This window comes from Rhinichthys klamathensis, unplaced genomic scaffold (genome assembly GCF_029890125.1).
Source record: "Rhinichthys klamathensis goyatoka isolate OS25496 unplaced genomic scaffold, OSU_Roscu_1.1 h1tg000147l_1, whole genome shotgun sequence".
NCBI lineage: Eukaryota > Metazoa > Chordata > Actinopteri > Cypriniformes > Leuciscidae > Rhinichthys > Rhinichthys klamathensis.
This window is the reverse complement of record NW_026606682.1, coordinates 3,073,199-3,097,695: the sequence shown is the minus strand read 5'-3', so window position 1 is coordinate 3,097,695 and position 24,497 is coordinate 3,073,199. Positions and strand designations below refer to the sequence as shown.

Below are 24,497 nucleotides of genomic sequence, written 5' to 3'. Positions count from 1 at the left end.
AAATAAATAAGGACAGGGGCTGTCAAGCTCCAAATGGACTAATAAAGAGCATAAAAGCATTATACTGTATTATATATTCTTTTGAAGTAATATGATAGCTTTGTGTGAGGTAGAGACTGAAATTTAAGTCATCATTCAGTGAGAAAAGTAGATTTGTCCAATATAAGTCATTCTTTTGAATCAGATCTTTTGATCCAGTTCACAAAATCAATCTAAATGATTAAATTCAACTCACTGACTTAGATCCGATCACAGTCATTATCAGCTCACTGAAACTGAGTGACGACTTAAATTGCAAAGACTTAGAATATATCGCCCAAATAGTATATACTGTATTCTTGCATCCTTTTGTAGAAAGGAAAAAAACTTAAATCCCCATTCATGGTTATTGCATGAAAAATAGAGACAAGTACATAATCATTTTCCACAGAAGAAACCACTTGAATAAATCATATTACTCAGAAAACATGACACTAATATCTCTGTTTTCTTTTAAATTCATATTCAGACCAAGTATGTGATGTACAATAACACAAAGCAAAAATAATTGGGTAAACCTGTAAATTTACCTTCAAGTCTTTGACGAATTTGGGGTGCTGATTGGCCGCTGTGTTTTTCCGTTTTTGTGCTTTCCTGTACTGGATGACCTTCTGAAACTCGTTCTTCACGACTAAATAGTGACAAGGGGGGGATCTCTGTTTGAGGAAATTTGTAATGGAGTAGCTAAACTCTATGAATAAAATTGCAATGCTTTCATGCATTAATGCACAAGCAAGCCAAGCAGCAACAGGTTTGAATCGAACGCTCAGCTGATTAAAAAGTTATAAATTGTATGAAATGCCTGACCACACTTGAATATAACAGTGAAAGGGTTTGTTGATATTCTGAAAGCAAAAGTGCTCAATCAAGCATCTACAAAACAAGCTTGGTGCAGCAGCATCACAGAATACATCAGATAAGACCACGTACCATCCACCTCTGCTGTTAGACCTTTAACCGAAGCTGCAGGAAAACCACAGAAACACACAATCAGAAGGCATTCAATCAAATCAGCCTCAAAAACATCTATCACATCTTCCCTTCCAATGAAATTTTGATTAGAGTACCGCCAGAAGCAGTCTCGAATTCTGCAAGCTCCAGGAAAAAGGTGGCCAAACGTGGTTCTCGCAACATGATCTGCTCCACAAGGGCATGCAGCAAGGTGAACTTCCGATTGTTCCCGCGCAGCTGAGAAAGCTGGAAAAAGGAGGGAAAAATAATGAATGTGTTTATCCATGCACCTGCACTTGGAAAGAAGATGGTACATTTGCTGTGTTCCGAAACCTATTGAGCTGCCTATGTAGGGAGCATTTTAATGCATCATAGACACTTTTTTGACACTTTGTTTTCCATTAAATACAGAAAAAAAGAGTTAATAAAAATATTATTTGATATAATTCATATGTATAACAATAAACAAATTTAAAACATATTATATAATTAAAATATGTATGTAAAATATGATAAAAATTTTCTTATTTTATGATAGATTTACTTTGTGTCCAAAACCTAGTGAGCTCCTTATGTAGGCAGCATTTTAAAGCATCATAGAAACTTATTTTGATTTAGCCAAATTGCAGTGAAGGCATTCCCAGAATTGCATTGTGACAAACTCGGTGAAAAATGAATAAAATATATTCAAGATGGCAGAAGAGAAATAACTATAAATAAACTTGTATTCCATTTAATGCTGACAAACTAGTTTTTACATTTAATATAATATAAATATATAAATAAGTATTGTTTTATATATTAAAAATGTGTGTGATACGTGTTTTAATGCTTATTAATGCCATTAGCAGCATATTAACAACAAATTCTATTGGAATCAATTGTCTGTCAAGTGCCGAGTGCTATTTGTGTGACATAGAGATTTGCCAATGTGTTCCAAATTGGTCACTTATAATGTTCCATAACAATCGGGATGCTTTCTTAAAAGGTAGCTGTCTGTGTTGGCAGTAGGGCAGAGGTTTGGGAACGATTGGTCATTTATCCCCAATCAAATGTCCCATCTGACCAGAGGGTGTTATATTTAGAGGATCAGGTAAACAAATATTTATCTTGGGTGTGAGTGTGCATTTGTGAGTATTTATGCACGCACATGCACGCATTTCTGAATACCAATACCTTGCCCAAGGCCAGAGAAAGAGCGAGGTTTGACAATTCAACACCCACGTGCATATTACCATTAACTAAAAATGGAGGATAATGTCCTTGTACCGAAAAGCACCTCTATTGTGCACATGTGAAAAACCGGTTAACGTTTTTCCAAAAGGATCTCCTTGACATCTGAAGGTTCTGCTCTCTGATTAACCACAGACACAATAAAAATGCTGTTGGAGTACCGCAGCCTCGCACGAGTGTTTTTAAAGATTGGGAATTTGTACAGCAGGCTAAAGGGTGATAATGATAAGGAATGCATATCTTGAGTCATCATGCAGAATAAATATAGTTGCTAATTCACAAAGGTTTAAAGCTGCAGTCGGCAAGTCTGGCAGATTGAGTGGATTTAGGCAAAATTTTGAATGTTTACAACTCTCATGCCCCTCCCCCACTATCAACGGATACCCTCCCACCGAGTTCGTGCTCGTCAGTGCGTGTGCACCAGGTTATCTGTGAACGCGCCCGTCTCATCAGCAGTATTTGGAGGTATGCTGCCCTGGCTAATCTACCGATAGATTGCAATTGCTAACGTCATTTATACTCTAAATGAGCTTACTTGATTTGTTAGTGTTTTGAAAGCGAGATACATCCACCATCACTCTTCGTTACTGCGCGAACTTCAGGCGTGTGCATGTGATTGTAACGTGCGCGAGGGGTGGCGTGTGCCCGATCTGTGATTGACAGTCAGATCTCACACCCCCCTGCGCTGATTGGACCCGATGATCCGGGAGCTGTGAATTTTTGCAAAACAAATAACACGCTCCAGGTGGAGTTAGAAGCTCGGGTTTTTTTCTAAAACCACTTTATTTATGTTGTTCTGTCGGATTATAGTGTCGATTTCACTGAATATGATTAAAACAAATTGCCGCTGCCGTCGGTAACTTTTGTAAAAAATATTTTTTACATATTTGTTAAAACTGTCATTATGTCCTGACAGTAGAATATGAGACAGATAATCTGTGAAAAAAATCAAGCTCTTCTGGCTCCTCCCAGTGGTCCTATTGCCATTTGCAGAAATACACGCTCCCGGTCAGAACAACCAATCAGAGCCAGGAGGAGTGTCTTAGCAGTGTCAATCACGCTCGTGTACGCGCTGATCACACCCCTCTCTTGCACAGCGCGAGCGCCGGAGCGCGAGCCGTCGTTCAAACTCAAGATTGCCGGCGTGCTGCAGCTGTGCTTATGATGGAGAAACAACCTAAACTGCCCATTCTCGAGTGACACCTGCTCATAAAACAAAGAGGTAAAAGGAAAAAGACCGATGACGATAAACAAGCGAAAAAGAAAAAATTACACAGAGCCCATTGACTCGGTGTCAAAACTCTAGCCGCACAACATGTAGATAAAATGTCACGCACTCTGCTAAGCAAAAATTGAAACCTGCTAATTCACTGGCTTGTCATGTTGCTGAAATAATGTACTAGCACACCTTATCTAGCATTATATATCGCTAGAATAATTACTTGCATACTGTAACGTTAGTTACCGTTATATTAGCGTTATCTTACTAGCTATTTATAACTTATAGAAAGAGTGCAACGTTATAAAGTTACATGTAGGCTATTGGAAAATACATAATGATTTGAGAACCAAGTTTGTAGTCAAAGTATGGGCAGGCCATAGTCAATGTAAAGCATATTATTGACGTTTAGTCCCTATTAGTGAATGTGCCATATAACTTTTTATCCGCTGTTATTGGTGGCCCTGTTTACTAGCCTAAAATTTGAACAAGCACAACTTACAGGTCCCACCCCCTTGCTCTCTGCTGCGCTACAGCCCTCCCTCCACAGCGGAGCCTGTCGTGAACGCGCAGCAGAGAGCAAGGGGGTGGGACCTGTAAGTTGTGCTTGTTCAAATTTTCAGGCTAAGTCAACGTTTTCTCAAAACTCCCTACTGCAGCTTTAACACTTATCAAATGGTAATGTGAATCATTTAAAGGGACAGTTCACCCAAAAATAAAAAAAAATCTGTCATCATTTACTTACCCTTGTTCCAAACCTGTATGAATTTCTTTCTTTTCTTTTCACAAAAGAAGATATTTTGAAGAATATTAACCAAACCAACCATAAGTATGAATAAGTAACCAAACAGCTGATGAGCCCCATTGACTTCCATAGTATGGGGGAAAAAAACACTATGGAAGTCAGTGGGGTCCATCAACTGTTTGTTTACCCATATTCTTCAAAATATCTTCTTTTGTGTTCAACAGAAGAAAGAAACTCATACAGGTTTGGAACAACTTGAGGGTCAAGTCAAGTCACCTTTATTTATATAGCGCTTTTTACAATACATATTGTATCAAAGCAGCTTCACAGTGATAACATGAAAATAATACAACAAAGTTTGTTTCTAGAAGAAAATTGCGTCATCATCCACCTTAAGTAAGGCAGATCAATAATATTGTTGAATATTAAATTAAATGTCCCCAATTAAGCAAGCCAAAAGCCAAGGCAACAGTGGCAAAATGAGTGGCGTATCATTTACGCACCAAAAAGGGTGCGAAAAAAATGACAACAGAATAAAACATTTTGGGTGAACTATCCCTTTAAGCACTGAAAATTCATAAAATAGTGCTAAACACAAAACAATCCTATCTAAATTGCATCCTCTTAAAATAAATAATATGTAAAGCGAGTGTGCATGCCACAAAAACCAGAGAGCATGTTCAAGAGTGATTGTTTCAACTGATCTTCATATGAAGAGGCCTGTAGAGAACAAGAGTGGCGATATATCAAGCTCTCTAGACCCATTCTTTATGGTAATGCATGTAGACATGAAACCACTGCAACAATTTCAACAGCCGCTAATTTAAAACTCACAGGGGGCTAAATGCTAATCTTCAGATGGGTGGAAAATTGGGCTATACTCTGTTTCCAGTTTGTTTTGTTTACCATTTCAATCCCCGGACCCATTCTACAGAACTAAAAGATGACCTGGAGGCATCAAATACACTGTTTGTTCAAAGCTTAGGCTTAGTTCAAAAAGGATCTCTCATATTTTGCAGTTTCAAAAAGTCCAAAAGTTTTGGGTCAGTAAGATTCTTGACTTTTATTCAGCAAGGATGCATTAATATTGATGAAAATCATGGAAGGAAGGAGAAATGATCATGGTTTCCACAAAAATATGAAGCAGCACAACGGTTTTCAACATTGATAATAATAATAAATGTTTCTTGAGCAGCAAATCAGCATATTAGAATGATTTCTGTAGGATCATGTGACACTGAAGACTGGAGTAATGATGCTAAAAAATCAATTTTGCATCACAGGAATAAATTAAATTATAAAATATATTAAAATAGAAAACATTTATTTTAAATTGTAATAATATTTGACAATATTACTGTTTTTGCTGCATTTTTGGTCAAATAAATGCAGCCTTGGTGAGCATAAAAGACTTTCAAAAACATAAAAAAAATCTATCAAACCCCAAACCTTTGAATGGTAGTGTATTAAATATTGATTTCAAGTTATTTTATGTGATGGGAAAACGAGAGATGGGATTTAAAAGAAACATAAAACAACAGTTATTTATACAATTTAGCTGTGATTATACAAAAATATCTGACTGTAAAATTCTACAATTGACCAATCAGAATCAAATATACATTTAAGCCTGTCAAATATACGTTTAAAATACATATTGGTCTTAAATGTTGTGATATCTTCAAATTTCATACACTGGTAACAAAAATATGATATATTAAATGATATTTTTGAAAATTGTAACTGCCCTGTAAAGTTATACTTCATCATAGAGTAAGAATGCTGTTCTCGTCCTTCTATGTCGTGTTCCTATGGAGGAAGCACAGAGATGGTGCGCTCATTAGCAAAGGAGGAAGTCATTCAGCTTATTGTGAAAGTGCCCTTAAATCTTGCCACTGAGGAACTGGGTTTTCAGCATCCTGGCCGCAAAAATCGATACAAATTACCACCATGTGTCGCTAATGACTCAGCGAGCTCGGGAAAAAAGCCATGCCGCGTGGCTAATGAATTGGGCCTCTGCGGCAAGAGTTTGTAGAAATGAACAAAGAGAAACTCATAGGTACTGCATGTCTGATTTGTGTAGTGGATGGAGTCATAAAAACGTGACAAACCCATAGGGTATTGGGAATTATGTCACAATATGATACACGTCGCAATACATATATGCACAGAGTGCGACAACAGGGTTCTGGAAATACTAGCTTTGCGTTAGTTCTGTCGGGATGACTTGTTCAGGTACGTCACTCATGCGTAAATTAGGTATCCGTAATTAAGAGTAATTACTTCACTCATTCATTTTGTATTTCTTAAACAGCTTGTTTTTGAGTCTTTCTGGTAGAACTTAAAATCTTATTCACTTTCTCTATAAGTAAATGGATTTTTAGCATTAATGTTTTAAGACAGACTGACCATAATCATTGCGGTTGTTAAGCAATGATTTATGCTTTTGAAGCTTTTGGAAACTAAAAAAAAAAAAAAAAAAAAACACAGCAATTGCCCACTCCAATGAAGTACTGTGAATGATGTAATTGAGTCATTCGCTCTACACTATAAAATTACTTATTTATTTATTTATATATGAATATTTTTAATACATTTACAAAATACTGTATTTTATCTTTAGGGTACAATATGAATGCAAGCTAAAATTAATAAAAAGAATCGCAATATATCAATTAATTAATTAATTTATCAGTAAAAGAAGTCTCATGCTCACCAAGGCTGCATTTATTTGATAAAAAAAAAGTAAAAACTGTAACATTATGAAATATGATCATCATTTAAAATAACTGTTTTCTATTTTAATATATATATATATATATATATATATATATATATATTAAAAAGTAATGTATTCCTGTGATCAAAGCTGAATATTCAGCATCATTACTCCAGTCTTCAGTGTCACATGATCCTTCAGAAATCACTCTAATGTGCTGATTTGCTGCTCAAGAAACATTTATTATTATTATCAATGTTGTGGACACCACATTGCATTTTTTAAGGATTCTTTGACTGAATAGAAAGTTCAAAATAACAGCATTTATTTGAAATAGAATTATTTCGTAACATTATAACAGACTTTAAAGTGACTTTTGATCAATTTAATGCAACTTTGCTGGATAAAAGTATTTCTTAAAAAAAACACTACTGGTTTTGAATGGTAGAATATGTGAGAGTGTGTATTTCAGGAGATTTTTTTGGTTCATTTGTGTGCAAAGCTGTGAGCACAACACAGTGTGACTAAAAACAGAGACTGCTACTTGCTGAAAACAGGAAAACCATAACTCATATTATTAGTTAATGCTGTTACCAAGGCTGAACAGATAGAACAAAGAAAGAAAAAGAGAGAGAGAAATAAAACCTGTATGCCAATAAGATGTTTTATTTGCCCTGCTCTCCTCGCCATTGCCCAAAGGTCATTTGCTGGCGGTGCGGGTCCTACCTTAGTTAAGGATGAGAGGCGGAATCCCTTGGTCCTGTCCTTGCCTGCGTTCTGGTTGAGGTAATTGCCCACAGCCAGAAGGTACTCCAGCACACTGACAAATGGCTCACAAGCCCACAGCTGCTGGCACATACGGATCTTCTGGATAATCAGCTGCAAGACAAACAGAGAGGCCAGAACATGTCATCTCCAACTAATCCAACTGCAAACTTTTCCCTGCCTCTCACTTAACAGCCACAGACACTTAAGCACAGCCGGATTTCTCAGCGGTCTTGTTGACACAGAGCGTTCTTGTCAAGTGTATATCAGAGCCTACACTGGAAGTGCTGTAATATATTATTTGAAGCTGGAAAGAAAGTTAAACCTGAGGATTGATAGCCGTTAGGTTAAGGGGTTCTTACTGAGGTAACAAGTATAAGGTGTACAATCAACGACTGCCATTCGTCAACAAGACACTTAAATCAGTGCTATTACAAAGAGTGCTAGACAAGTATACGTGCTAAATCAAAACTCTGGGACAGAATGGTGTGTGACTAATGTTGATATTACAGAAAATGGTGCCAGTGGATAATCTATTTAAAGTCAACATGAAATCAAAATTGACCCTGTTTACTTACTTAATGCAAGTTCCTGTTAAAACTTTTTTTTTTTTTTTATTGTTTGTAATTGTTTATTAAAATACAATGGCTTGTTCGGCCTTTGTAACAACATTCAGCTAACATCATCTCAGGAAAAATAACAGCTATTTCATCATTGTTTTAGGCTACTGTTGTAAGTAATGCTTATTTTCTAAAAGCTAGTTAATGCAGTAAATAAATGCTGGGTAATGCAATAACGGCTGTGATAAAAGAAAATAATAATAACAATAATGATAAAATAATGAATAATAATATAAAAACATTTTAGAGAATGAATCAATGAATGAATCAATGAATGAATGAATCAATCAATCAATCAATAATGCTCTAAGTGATTCACAGGTCAGAATATAAAATAATTTAAAATAAATAAACAATATCTGTTAAAAAAAAGATTTGATATAATAAAAATGGCCTGCAAATGACGTTTCATGCTAAAAAATGGTCACAGGTTTTCACAGTGATGTACACAGGGCTGGACACTAACTGTTTTGCTCACCAGCCACTGTGGCTAGTGGTTTGCGTGAATACTCGTTAAGACCGGCATTTTTACATTATTTTGTGTGTCTTTGACTGTTTAAGTGCAATAAGCAGCGAAAAAGAACTCTATTTAGTACTGAGAGGCAGTTTTATGTGCACGCATTTTGGGTGTGAGCTCAAAATTTGTAGGAATGAGTAAAATTATGATCAAAACAAGCAATTCCATGCTAAAATCCAAGCCCTGTATCCAACAATATTCATCTGGAGCAAATGAATCGAGTGAGTGAGGGGAGGCGGGTTTCTGTGTAACTCGCTGTCGGAGAGATGAGAGAGAGAGAAAGCTCAGCTGGTGTCGTGTGTCTATTCTGCGGAAAATGAGTATTGGTAGCGTTTCAGATATTTCAGTATCGATGTGTATCGAAAAATCTATATTTTTGACAACACTACATTTCACTTAGTTTATTATTTCAGGTGCCCTTTTAAAAGACTACAATTGAAAAATGTCTATATTATATATAAAATGCAAGCCGCCAAAGTGGCTAGTAGGAGTGACTGCGTTACACGCCACTGCTGAAATACACCCGCATTTGGCTGGTAGGCGGGTGTTAAAGGGTTAGTTCACCCAAAAATTAAAATGATGTCATTAATGACTCTCCCTCATGTCGTTCCAAGCCCGTAAGACCTCCGTTCATCTTCGGAACGCAGTTTAAGATATTTTAGATTTAGTCCGAGAGTTTTCTGTCCCTCCATTGAAAATGTATGTACGGTATACTGTCCTTGTCCAGAAAGGAAATAAAGACATCATCAAAGTAGTTCATGTGACATCAGCGGGTTAGTTAGAATTTTTTGAAGCATCGAAAATACATTTTGGTCCAAAAATAACAAAAACTACGACTTTATTCAGCATTGTATTGTCTTCCGGTTCTGTTGTGGATCCGCGTTCACGAGTCCGCAGTGACGCTGCTGACGTAAGACGCTGCTGACGTGTGTGTGGTGCGTCCGTGTATTCGGGTACAAATAAATATGGCTGGGCAAAAAAATGCAAGTCTTCCTCTGTGTCGAAATCCTTAGACATGTTTGGGAAGATTGTTTTGTTTCCAGCGTGCGTCTCCCTCAGACTGTAAACGAAGCTCGGGTGCACCAGATACACGTCAGCAGCGTCTTACGTCAGCAGCGGCACTGAACGCGGATCCACAACAGAACCGGAATACACACACACACACACACCAGACACACGTCAGCAGCATCTTACGTCAGCAGCGTCTTACGTCAGCGGCGGCACTGAACGCGGATCCACAACAGAACCGGAATACAATACAATGCTGAATAAAGTCGTAGTTTTTGTTATTTTTGGACCAAAATGTATTTTCGATGCTTCAAAAAATTCGAACTAACCCACTGATGTCACATGGACTACTTTGATGATGTCTTTATTTCCTTTCTGGACAAGGACAGTATACCGTACATTCATTTCCAATGGAGGGACAGAAAACTCTCGGACTAAATCTAAAATATCTTAAACTGTGTTCCGAAGATGAACGGAGGTCTTACGGGCTTGGAACCACATGAGGGTGAGTCATTAATGACATCATTTTCATTTTTGGGTGAACTAACCCTTTAATGTCAAGCCCTGGATGTACAGATACCAAAAAGCATACATGTCCATATTCACACCAATGCACTTAGAAATAAATTGCATTTGTGAAAACTAAACTCACAGTGGATCAGGATACAGACTGAATCAGTAATATTCCCAGAACCACACTGGATTACTTCCAATTAACTTCATCAAATTAGATATACCATATTTATTGAGGCTGTCTGATTAACATTCCTATTAATACCACAAGTAACAAGTTTATGGTTCTCTTGGGGCAAAGCCCTTGGGATTTAGCCAAGATAAACAGGTTTGACTGAAAGGAGTTTGGGAACGGCATTGTGAGCTGCTTTTTTAAATTTCCATCCCTGTTTGTGGTATTAGTGTTATTTTTCAACTCGTTTAACAATCTGGTGTAGGCTACTGAACCCCTGAGCAAATAGCAAGAGCAGAGACAGCATCTGAAGGAAAAAGTCCAGACACACAGCTTGAGTTGACGTCTACGATATATGAGACAAACCATATGCTCATCTATTTCCATCGTAACCTCAGCCTCAATCCATTACCTTCGAGCCCTCTCCTTCATTTCTACCTGGTGATTCACACCCTTAAACACTAATTTAACCAAATGCTTATCAAGTCCCAGTGGGTGGAAACTTCCGCTAAGCTTCTTTGCAACACTCAAAATGAGTGATCTTCTTGCATTTTTTTACTCTAGTTCTCTCAAACTCCTGTGTTTCGGTAACCTCATGAGCTCTTTGAGCATTGCACGCTCTCTGTTTACTAAAAGCTCACAATGCCACAAGGAGTTAGCATTCCTCAGACAGCTTTTAGACAAAGCACAACACACCTAGAGAGCTCTTCAGTATTCCCCACTCTAAGCCAGACCAATTTTCCACCCTATAGCACCCAGCCTGTCAGATGGTGGCTAAATCCGCCTTAATGTTACAGGTTTAAAAAGTCAACCATGTCAGACAATCCCATGGATTTAATAGCAGGGGTGGAAACAGAAGCCTGAGTACTTGTTTTGGGAGCTCTTAACAATGGAAGACCTTTTCGTGGGGTCCAAAGTTACACTATAACATTTTCAGACACAAATATAGCATGGATCTTAAAAGGGATAAGATCACCCAAACATGATGACTCATGACGTTCGAAACCTGTATGACTTTCACAACACAAAAGAAGATATTTTGAAGAAAGTTGGGGTCAAAATAAACACTGACAACATTGGACCCCATTGACTTTCACTGTATTGACAAAAAATGTATGTTCCACAGAAGAAAGTCATATCAGTTTGAAACGATATGAGAGTAAGTAAAAGATGAAAGAATTTTCCAATTTGGCTGAATTATCCATTTATTTAATCTTATGTTCCTTTAAAGTGAACATGAAATCAAAATGCGCTCAGTGCAATAAATCGGTGCAATTACTCCAAAAAAGATAAATATATATATACTCTAATAGCTGACAAGACCATATATAAATAATGTTAAGCCCTAACCAAATAGCTATTAAGGAATTTTATATTTCTGTTGTAAATAATGCAGCAGTTCAAAAATCTTTTAGAAATACTTAGCATTTTAATGCTTGTTAACATGAATCTAATAAAAGTTATCAGAAAAACAGCAAATAGTGGAAGATTAGGAAAATAAGCATTATCAGACCTAAAAGGGTCAGCATGACATTAGAATGTTAATTTCTAAATTTGTAACATTTAAATTGATAAAATATAAATACATTAACATTAACTTGTTAAGGATAAACACACATTAACAATGACTAATAGTATGTTTATAGATTAAAATGAACCTAGATTAATAAATGCTGTAAAAAGAAGATTGTTCATTGTTAGTTCAAGACACTTAAAGGAGAACTACGGCACAAAATGAACCTTTGGTCTAATAAAACATTGGTACCTAGTCAACCGTTCTCTGAGATTTGTTTTTCATGATAATCGAATGTAAAGAGTTTTATCTCTAAAAACTGTTTAGCGTATAACGCTAGTAATGGGGGCATATAATAAGTAAAAAGAAATCGCTAGTTTATACCACTAACAAGACTCAAAATAGCCCCACACTAACACAGTAACATAATGAGGGTCCCTACATGCAAAACGAAGCATTGAGAACTTTGTAAGTGTACAGACCGTTTAATAAGAAGATAAAGATAAAGACAGCCACTTCGTGTAAACAGACAGACAGGAGCCATCTTTGGAAAACAGTCTCGACTAATCAAACCACGAACGACGTGCTAAGCAGTGATGGGAATAACGGCGTTATTAACGGCATTACTTTTTCCAGTAATGAGTAATCTAATTGATTACTCTTCTCATCTTAATAACGCCATTCCCGTTACTGCCAAAAAATGCGGCGCGTTACTATAACTGATGAAGCTGGGTTTTTTTTTTCATCAGACCAACTAGATCTCTGAGCGAGAGGCAAATACTTTTTTTACTGTTCTTCCTTGGTTAGTGGGCAGAGCACGAGACAAGCGCATAAATGCTGACGACTGAGGTAGAGTAAAATGTCATTGTAAGCCAATCAGAGGTAGAGTTGGGCGGGTGTTCGAAAGCACGCATAGTAGTAGGCATTCGGCACTTTTGACTCAGCTCACTGAAAAGAGCCGGCTCTTTTGGCTCACAAACGGCTCTTTAAATGACTTTGACTATAATATATATATTTTTTTTTACATAATTATTTAATTTCTATAGGCTAAATCTGTAAAAATAGAGTCGGCTCTTCAGATATGCGAGCCAGCTCCCGACTTTAACCTAAAAGAGCCGGCTCTTAGAGTCGCCTCATTCGCGAATCGCGAACGACCCATCAAAAGCTCATTCGCGAACGAGTCGATCCATCATCACTAACGCTCATTCGCGAACGACCCATCATCACTAACGGCTAACGCTCATGAATTGCGAACGACCCATCATAACGCATAGTCGGATAGGACAGGACACACAATGAACAACACAAGCAAGCCAGTCAGTCAACGAGAGACAGGTAAGGCGACGAGCTTAACAAGCTTAATTTAATTTTGCCCAGTTGTGGCCTGTTGAGGGGCAATAAATATCAAAAGTTCCAAAACATCTATTGTGTTATTTGCATTGATCCACTATATAAACATAATATCTACATGGCATTTGATTGGAGGCTAGTCTCACTTTGTCCCACAGCAACATTTTTTTTTTTTTTTGATGTGTGTACAATGTTTCATGTTTCTGTTAATAATGTATTGTATTAAGTGTCCATTTCATTATAATATTCAGATTTATCATAAATAATTGAACATGCACATGTATTGTGAGTTCCGTTAAAGAGGGGTAGAGGTGGGGTCACATTTGAGCCTTTAAAATTTAATTTTACTTGAAAGTAACGCAATAGTTACTTTCTTAAGTAACTAGTTACTTTTAAAATTTGTAACTGAGTAACTAATTTAGTTACTTTTTGGAAGTAGTAACTAGTAACTGTAACTAATTACTTTTTAAAAGTAACTTGCCCAACACTGGTGCTAAGTGAGCTGAACTGTATGAAGTTCAGTGAACTTCTGAACTGAATGAATGGCGTTCGTGGTTTGATTAGTAGAGACTGTTTTCCAAAGATGGCTCCTGTCTGTATACACGAAGTGGACTGTCTTTATAAAATATCTTCTTATGAAACGGTCTGTACACTTACAAAGTTCTCAATGCTTCGTTTTGCATGTAGGGACCCTCGTTATGTTACTGTGTTAGTGTGGGGCTATTTTGAGTCTTGTTAGTGGTATAAACTAGCGATTTCTTTTTACTTATTAAATGCCCCCATTACTAGCGTTATACGCTAAACAGTTTTTAGAGATAAAACTCTTTACATTCGATTATCATGAAAACAAACTCAGAGAACGGTTGACTAGGTACCAATGTTTTATTAGACCAAAGGTTCATTTTGCGCCGGAGTTCTCCTTTAAGGCATTAACTGAGGTTAGAGAATTGAACCTTGTAAAGTGTTATAGAAATATGGGTAACACTTTACAATAAGGTTCCATTAGTTAATGTTGGCTAATGCATTAAATACAAATTAACTAACAATGAGCAAATTCATTTGTTACAGTATGTATTAATAATTGTTAATGTTAGTTAATACAAATACAACTGTTCATTTTTCACATTTGTACATATTCGTCAAAGTGGGAACGATTCAAATGTCTACTGCTTCCGGCATCTTTGACGAAAGTCAGTGACACCACTGAACAGAGCAAGGTGGACAGAACAGCAACATCGGCTAAAACAGCTGTCAATTCCCTGAGGCGAAAAAACGTAAGCCCTTACTGACACCCAAATGCTGAGTCAAGCCTATTTCTATGCCATATAACACCCATAACCTCTGTAAAAATCCCCGACACGTCCATGATCCTGACCTCTCCACACTTACTGGCTTAAACTTCCAGCCCCTGTCCAGTACATAATCATCTGTTCACACAGAAAAAGCTTCTGAAGACGAATGTCACATCTCGCATACCTTTAAAACACTACATTAGTTCATTAGAGGGATTTCGGAGCACTTAACATGAGAGTGAAATGCATTGCTGCAGAATAGAGGAGCCAGGTGGGTATAAGGGACTCAAATAAAAACGAACTTTTGAGATGCATTGAAAGTACAAGAGGGATTTACAACTTTCTTCTTTTTTTTTTTACTCACAGGTAGAAAAAGCCTTCAGAGTGCTCTTTGGGTTACATCTCCTTCTCCCCGGCACTACCTCTCTCTAACTAATAAATGACTTGAAGGAAATTTGCCATTAGAAACTCCTTCAGCCCACTCTAAGTGCTGATTCGTTGGGAACAGAGCCCCTGTGTATTAATGCATGATTCTTTTTTCACCTAAAGTCCATTTCATTTATTTTTTTCCAAGCACCAAGCTGACAAGATTATCTTTTGCATTAGTAAATTATCTTTTTATTCTTTCTTTTTCGCTCTTTTTTTTCAGCTGTGTGCCTCAGGAGCCACTGTTGCGAAGCTTTAATACTGATTTCCTCCAGACGTACTGTGAGACCCGAGTTCACATGAGATTGTTTTTCCACAAACAAACTTTTCATTTTCTTCTTCTGTCAATCATAATCATCAGTGCAGTACTATTCTAACTGCGAAACAAATGCCAGCACAACCACAAACATGCAAATGAATACATACACACACACCACATGCTGTTTATCAGAACTTAAAGGTAATAATGAATGCATCCAAAAGTGCCTCTCTTTTCTTGTATCATCTGAAAAAAAAAAGCCTTCTATATTGGCAGCGTATTCTGAATGAGCCCTATCGGTAAGTAATTCAGTAGAGTTCAGAGAAAAAGAGAGGCAAAAGAAAAGAGCAACCGAGACAGACTGACACAAACATGACTGACAGGTGCATATGAGGTGTTTGTAATGCGAGTCTGACCGGCGTGAGGTCCTCCATACAGATGGGCAGCTCTCGCAGCGTGAGCAGCAGGTCCAGGCGGGCGCTCAGGTCCGGGATGTTACACATCTGAGGAAGAGGTGATATATCAGGAGACGGGCCTGGACAATGTCACAAAGATATGCAGCGACACCTTCACACATGCTCTGCTTGGTTCGTACGGGTGAATCTCACAAATTGAAAATGAAATAATCCAGGTCATATTTCACACCAAAGTCAAAAGCGAACAAAAACCAAAAAAGGACTCCTTTAAACACTTTACTACATGTTAAGATTAGTTAATGCATGAAGTAACATTGAACAATACATTTTTATAGCATTTATTAATTAATAAACTAAATATTAAAATATATTACTTTATGTAGAGATCATTTTTTTGCACTTTGATGCCTTATTTTCATGACAATTAAGTGAAATTTTATTTTACTGTTTATTTTTTCATTCACATTATTTTTAATGGGGATTCTCATTATTGTAATACAGTATTACATGCAAAAATAATGTATCAATTCTATTTTTATTAAAATCAGTAAATTAGTTATAGGTGGTACAACACATACCTATGGATGTTTAAGTACTTTTCTATTTAAAAAAAAAAAATACTTTCTCCCGTTATGGTAATGAAATAGATTGTTGTGCATTATATGCTCTTGAGAATTTGGCAGGAAATTAGCTTAATTTTCAAGAAAATAATGTCACAATAAAAAAAAATAAAAAAAAAATGATCCTGGTTTTTATTAAACAGAACATACTTTATAATTTTGGTCTTTTGATATTGGGGTGAAATATGACATGTTTTTGACATGTTCCCTGAGATTCATTCATACACATTCAACAGGTTCCCAGATATCAGCTGAAATACAACGCATCATGTATTGCACTCAGGTTATCCACACACATATATATTTCAAGGTAAAGACATTTATATTTTACATGTTTTATGTATTATTTATCTCACATATCTGATGCAAAGTGACCACCACTGCTGGAAGGTGTTCTAGTAAGATATCATTATGCAGGAACGATGTTTGCCGAAAATTGTGAAACACTAAAATTCCAGCCTCAAAACTTTGGAACGGACTAGCACTGTACCGTAATTAATGTATCACAAACGGCATGTCCACGGTTGTTAAAATTACTAAAGATTAATCTGAAACAGAAGACAGCAACTGCTAAATTCTCTTAAAAAATCCTTTTATCAAGACGTGTGGTTCATTTGCAGTGTGAAGATGAAGGTGAAGAAATTCAAACCAACAGCTGTCAAATTAAATCCCCTCATGGATTTTTCACATAATGAGGATCAGAAGAATTCGATGCACTTAGACACATGAAAACATGGCCCTGTGCACATGGCCCAGAATCTGTAGGTAATGTATAATGCGGATTAAAATACATGAGAGATTTGGAACCAATACATGAGAATCTACACATAATGGGACGCTTTTAGAAAAAACAGAGTAATACTCATTAATGTCAACAACAATGTCTGGATGAATCTCATGAAGCCTGTTAAGAACATATCAGACATGTTTCACCCCAAAAGTAAAATAAATAAAATAAGAAACTATATTTTGCAATTGAAACTTGTTTTGCACCATTATTCATTTAGAATTGTGATATTAAGCACATTTTCTCAAACAGTAATGCAAAAAAAAATTGTGAAGGCACAATTCTTAGTATTTATAAAGTACTTACACATCATGGGCCATATCATACACTAGCATTGTTGGCGTGTAAATAGCGAATACGCCATGTTGCGAGCACAACTGGCATTTAAAGGGAATGGGAGATGCGGCTCTGATTGTTTTTGGCACGTTACGCCCAAAACACACTCATTACTCATTAAGAGAATAGGGACAACACTTTTAGACCATGCGCTGGGCATCGTTAAACTAGCAAAAGTGCAGGGCCGGCGATTGCTATAGGCGAACTAGGCGATCGCCTAGGGCGGCAAATTTGTTGGGGGTGCGGCGCACTCTAGTGTCGCCCTTTGCCTACTTCCCATTAATCATAGAATTAGAATGATAAGCGAAATAAAACATGTTTATTAAACATGATCATCATAAGGCGCCCCTCAGCCACACGTTTAATTACTTGTCAACTTAATTATTAGATTGAATTGATGATTATTGTCGATCATTTCCTAACGGGGGAGGGGGGAGTTGCGTTGCGTTACGTTAGGTTAAGTTAGGCAAGGCGAGTGCTGGCGCGTTGATCGAAAATGAAGCACAGGGAAGAAAAGGAGAAAGGAACAAGATAAAAAGCATGGGCCGACGTGCTTTTTGGGCCGATACATCTCATACTTTTATATATTTATTTATTTTTTGTCTGAACGGCCCATAAAACTCGTACATCGGCGGCTCATTCGTTTTGTTTTGTTTAATTGGTGGCGCTGGGTTATAACTTGCTTTCAAGTATAGAAATGTGTACAAAACTTATTAGGCTATGAAAGTTTCCTTTATTTTTATTATTGCATTTGTTTTACAAAAATGGCTATTACTGTCATGGGATTAATATTATAACTATTATTATACAGTAGTGTAATGTAGACAGACACTGTAACAAAATAATAATAATAACCTTTATTTTATAAAGCGCCTTTAAAAGCAGCTTCTCAAAGCGCTGTACAGGTCTAAACAATGGGCAATTGTTTTAAAAAAAACACATCAACAAGTGAATGCAAGTTTAAAAAAGTATGTCTTAAGTTGACCTTTAAAAATGGCATAAGACTGGGCTTCCCTAAGTTCAATAGGCAGAGAATTCCAAAGGACAGGTGTTAAATTCATCAATCTGGTGCACTTTGAGAGTTCAAAATTAAAAGCTCCAACCCATATTCAGTGTGCAAATTTAACAGAGAGAAAATTAAAATGCACAAAATTTTCTTAAACCCCCTTAGCTTTGTAGCAGCCCATTAGATTATGGTGGTAGAAATTGTAATTTATCTACAAGTTACATGGTCCGATAAAATGTGGGGGGCAAAACTTAATCTCGCCTAGGGCAACCAGAGGGCTAGAGCCGGCCCTGCAAAAGGGGATTCGGACACGACCTAAGTGTGCTTGCGCCGTGCGCTTTAGACCATGCGCAGATCGTTAAAATAGGGACCCATATATTTACAAAGATGGTAGTATATAATAGTATACATTTCTTCAATTTATGTTGATTTGAAATATACACACGCACGTACGTACATACATACTGTATATTACATCCGTTATTTCAGCGATTAACCAGAACGTGATGTCTTTACCTCCATCATGTACTGGTCCACCACATGCAGTTCAGTCAAGTCTCCTTTATGCGATTTATACATCTCAATGTCATCTGCGGTGGGCACGTATCTGATGAAGAAAACAACAAATGAAAACACGGCAAAGCACTGAAATGTCTGCCCTAATTTAGTTTTACATCGGTCCAACCTCTCTGCTTCATAAATACTTCACAGATGACCATTTTAAGTGTGCACGATTCTAAAAGGATGTCACACAACCCTTGTTCCTTTCTTACAGGTTGACTGCCTAGCGAGCCTATTTTCTCCTCCTAGATTGCCTGCTTTTCTCTTTGCATCTCTCCATCTAGTCCTCTGAAAAGGGCGCATGCTACTCAGATTTGCAGTGGCCCGAGGAACAGAGGTTGATTAAAAGCCAAGTTGCAGTCAGCTTGTATAAAGTGCTCAGGTAGTAGATGTTTGGCTGTACCTGACTTGCATCCTTGTTTGAACTCAGCTCACCTCCAAAATGGACCTGTGTTCAGGTCGTTTTAGTGTGTTTCAAATCCATACCACACTGACTATTTCATGAGCCCAAGGATGTTCCGATGGAGAAACAAGCTAACTAAAGCCACCTACCATTAATATTGCAGTTTCTGCTGGGACCATCTCGATTAAGATTGTATTCAGAAGCCCATGTGGCCGCACTTAGAATTCCACCGTATTTGGCTAAATAAATATAAATCTCAGTAGGTACATTAGATTATCCCTCCCGCATGCAGGTCGGCCTCCAGAAGTCATTTAAGGATGTTTCTTGCAGTCAAATGCAGAGGAGAAAGCATTTCTCCAGCTTCCCTCAGGGCAACTCAATAGTTTCCTTTTCCTCAAATACATCAGATAAAACTTTTATAAGCAGGCTGTTCTGTTAAGAGAGCCTGGCATATGTTCTTTTATATTAGCATTAAAGAAACGCTATGGTGTCTTCCTCAACATGAACTGCCCGTGACTTCTCGTGGTCTCTGTGGTCTTCATTACATCTACCACTGGAGCATCTTACAAAACACAGACCTCACTCTGTTCCTTTACATTTAACTGTGGTCTGCTGATCTCAACCGCTATATTTTCATTTATATTTTATAAAAGGGTCATTAACTAATAACATGGACAAGAATCTTTTTTCAAGCATTAACATTTGAGGTTAAATATGCATGCATGTATGGTAGGATGTGTATATTTTTATCACCATTTCTTTTAGAGTTCTTACTCTTAAAGGGATAGTTCACCCAAAAATGAAAATGCTGTCATTGCCTAAGATTGTCGGTAACCAAACAGTTGATGGGCCCATTGACTTCCATAGTATTTTTTTTTTTCCATACTATGGAATCAACAGGCTGTCAACTGTTTGGTTACTGACATTCTTCAAAATATCTTTTGTGTTCAGCAGAAGAAAGAAATTCATACAGGTTTGGAATAACTTGAGGGTAAATGATGACTATACCTTTAACGGTCTTAAAAATATACAGTATATTTCATAAACAGATTTTTTTTTTTGTACTATTCTGGTCATAAAAGTGCATACAAACTATCAAATCGGTATAAAATGTGTTTACAACGGATGTAAATGGTATAATTTAGCATCTAAAGACATTAATAATGTTACAAAAATTCTTTATTTCAAATAAATGGTTCTTTGAATTCAAAAATGGATCATGCTTTCCAAAATAATATTAAACAGCAAAACTGTTCTCAGCATTGATAATAATCAAAAATGTTTCTTGAGCACAAGTTCAGCATATTAGAATGATTTCTGAAGGATCATGTGACACTGAGGACTGGAGTAATGATGCTGAAAATGAATTGTTTCGCTATCAGACATATTGAAGAAGTTCCATAAAGTCTTGTGTGTCAAATTATCATTTTCAATTAAAAGACCAGCATAACCTAGTTTGGATCAAAATGGAATTTATAAACCTCCTGTACACACTTTTTAAACTTGACTTAGCGTGATACAGCATCTTAAAAACAGAAAAGCAGCAACACAACACCACAGCCACAGACATCGGTCTGCATGTGTTCATAGACAAACAATGAATCAATACACATTCAAGAAATGAACTATTGTGTCAGGTGTGGAGTTTGGCAGGCTGCTTTGTCTCCATGTATCTCTTACCTCCTGAGAGAGGCAATATGCTCGTCTGAGAGACCCCCTTCCTCTTCATTTATAATCAACAATTTGTCCTTGAGCTCTTTCGGATGCACAGGGAAACTTTTGAGGAAAATATCTGTGGGGACAATACGCAATACATTTACACAGGTACACACACATTCAGTCTTGAGCAACTCTTGAAACAACCTCTCCTGACTGCAGCTCTCCCCCACCTGTGATGAGAAACTCCAAGCGCATTTCGAAGACAAAAGGGTTGTGTGCTTAATTACCTCTCTATACATGATCCAGGGAGGGCCAGATGCATGCTGATTTGCATTGTACAAAACCTGAATTGATGGGATTTTCATTTTACCTAATAAACCTAGCTGTGCTGAAGTTGCAAACAGAAAAAAAGGAATGAATAATGGGAGCTGTGGCAGCTGGGATGACGCTCATTACAGTAACATATTCACACTTTGATTGAGTGGCACTAGGTTCAAGGGTACAATTACAATGTTAAGCCTCTTTTTCCTGTTTGCACCAAGTTGCACTACAGAGAAACCATTAGCAGTGTGAAAGAAAGGTTCTTTCATGGTTAACATGATTTTATCTAGCAAGAAAATCTGATTTCATCCATTCTTTTAAACATGGGAGGCCATGTCCCATTCATAAAAACCAACAGCCTCACAAACACAAAACAGATTAACAGAGTAATTTAGCATTCACAACCATTTTGATTGATTTGATACAGCAAAAATGAAGGGTGAGTCTAGAATTTATCCACTGTGAATTAATTGGACAGAGAAAAGTGTGTTTGATATTTTGAATATCAGAATTCGCAGTAAATTTCTTTGTAAAAAGAAAAAAATTTGACTCCCACTTCACATGAGCTTGATGATTCGTTTATTCTGAACACTGCCACATACCCAACTATAAAAGGGTGAGCACACTTAAGCAGTTAGTTATTCCAAGTTTTTTCTCTCTGAAATGTGTCACTTTGGTTTTCAGTGGCATTGCAAAGGTTGTCATTTTTATATAAAAAATGCAAAAGTTCTGATTTGATTTATCTTTGTGTTTATCTCAGATATGCTGTCATCTTAATATTTTACTAAATGTATATTAATATAATATTTCAATATTCTTTAGAACATTTCAAAAGGCAATTATTTATTTTTTGGAAACATCATAATAATGAATGATTAAGAATAACATCTTCACTTGCATTAACATATAATTTTGTACTTTTATGTTCCAATTATATGCTGTTCATCTTATTTCCTATTTCAGTGATTGCACTGAAAACAGCCAGAGCTGTAGAGGCTAACAGGGACTTCAGACTACGTTCCTCACTCATGATTCCAGTAGCTCACCACCAGCTGAAAAGCCAAACCCCTATGAAACGTCTTCAAGCTGTAATTGCGGCTCTAATCATGGGTTTTCGATTAGCAATTTATTTTCTTTACGGGTGGTATATGCAGTTGGAGCGAAAAAGTTCAGATACATTCAAATGGAGTACTATGATACAGCCCTTCAATTCAGAACTAGGCAGGACTGTTTGTTTTATTTATAAAGACTGTGTGGTTCCATCATTGTTCAAGGACTTGACTCAAGGAGTGATGTTCACTTTAAAGCCATTAGCTATACTGTAGCTCTAAGAAAGATTGAAAGAGAACATATGAGAACATATATAGTCGTGTGAAAAAGAAAGTACACCCTTTTGAACTCCTGTCAAACGAGTCCTGACACGTAAAACCATAGAATTCAAAAAGGTGCACTTTCTTTTTCACATGACTGTATAGTGGGTCCAAGAGTCTGAGACCATGAGTGAAAATGCTTTTCTTTAGCAGCTTTCTAGTTTAAAACGCAAAAAAACCATTACAAATAAACACTATATGGACAAAAGCATTGGGACACATGACCATTATACCAACGGGGACTGTTATGACATCACATTGGTCCCCCCCCCTTTGCAGCTATAACAACTTCCACTCTCCATTTTGGAGTTTCCCATTCATCTGGTAGAGCATTTGTGAGGTCAAGCATTGATGTTGGTTGGGAAGGTCTGGCTTGCAATTTCCGTTCCAGTTCATCCCAAAGGTGTTCGATGTCAGGGCTCTGTGAGGGCCAGTCAAGTTCTTCCACACATCCAACCATGTCTTAACGAACCTTGCTTTGTGCACAGTCATGCTGGAATAGAAAAGGGCCTTCCCTAAAATGTGCCCACAAAGTTGGAAGCATAGCATTGTCCAAAATGTCTTGGTATGCTGAAGCATTAAGATTTCCCTTCACTAAAAGTAAAGGGCCAAGTCCAACCCCTGAAAAACAGCCCCATACCATTCATATGGTACCCCATACCATACCACACCAAACCATACCACAGTTGGCACAATACAGTCAGGCAAGTAATATTTTCTTGGCGTCCGCCAATCCCAGACTCACCCATCAGACTGCCAAACAGAGAAGCATGATTCGTCAACCCACAGAATACTATTCCACTGCTCCGGCGTGCTTTAGACCACTCAATCTGACGCTTGGCATTGTACTTGGTGATCCGAGGCTTGGATGCAGCTGCTCTTCCATGGAAAATCCATTCCATGAAGCTCCCGCCGCACAGTTTTTGTGCTGATATTAATGCCAGTGGAAGTTTGGAACTCTTCAGCTATGGAATCAGCAGAGCGTTGGTGACTTTTACGTAACATGTGCCTCAGTGTTGGTGACCCCGCTATGTGACTATGTGGCTGAGTTGCTGCTATTCCTAAACGCTTCCACTTTCCAGTACTAACACTTACAGTTGACCGTCGAATATCTAGCAGGGATGAAATTTCACGAATTGACATATTGCGAAGGTGGCATCCTATCACAGTACCACGCTTGAATTCACTGACCTCAGAATGACCCATTTTTCCACAAATGGTTGTAAATGCAGACAGCATTGCTAGATGCTTGATTTTATACACCTGTGGCAATGGGTCTGCTTGAAACATCTGAATACAATAATACAATGAATACTGAATACAATGTCCCAATGCTTTTGTCCATTAAGTGGGCATATAGTAGTATATAATATAGCATATTTTAGTACAACAATGGATGAAAAGGTTCAATGAAAACTGTACATGATTGTAGAATGTCTTAATATTTGATACTTCAGCTTTAATGGTAGCAACACTCATCATTATCCAGAAAATCTGAGATGTTTAAAAGAGCATCATGTGCTTCAATGGAAGAATGAATATCTGACCTTTTGTACAAAGTTTACATACTCAAAGTCACAAAATTGCTGATTTAAATAGTGATCTAGAAATCTGTAGAATCTGAAATATTTTCTTTGCTGAGAATCTTCCAAAATCCTAAAACTTTCTGACTATTTT

General features: G+C 37.1%; 1 protein-coding gene across 1 annotated transcript in view; it reads right to left on the bottom strand.

The window, feature by feature from the left end:
* The window catches only part of LOC130090608 (uncharacterized), a 45,645-nt gene that overhangs the window by 6,470 nt on the left and 14,678 nt on the right, over positions 1-24,497 (bottom strand). The window contains exons 9-15 of the mRNA XM_056258057.1: positions 21,151-21,262; positions 19,023-19,113; positions 15,758-15,844; positions 7,633-7,785; positions 1,107-1,236; positions 970-1,002; positions 570-670 (exon numbers count right to left, since the gene is read on the bottom strand). Of these exons, the coding sequence (XP_056114032.1) occupies positions 570-670; positions 970-1,002; positions 1,107-1,236; positions 7,633-7,785; positions 15,758-15,844; positions 19,023-19,113; positions 21,151-21,262 (707 nt within the window). The remainder of the gene's footprint in view (positions 1-569; positions 671-969; positions 1,003-1,106; positions 1,237-7,632; positions 7,786-15,757; positions 15,845-19,022; positions 19,114-21,150; positions 21,263-24,497) is intronic.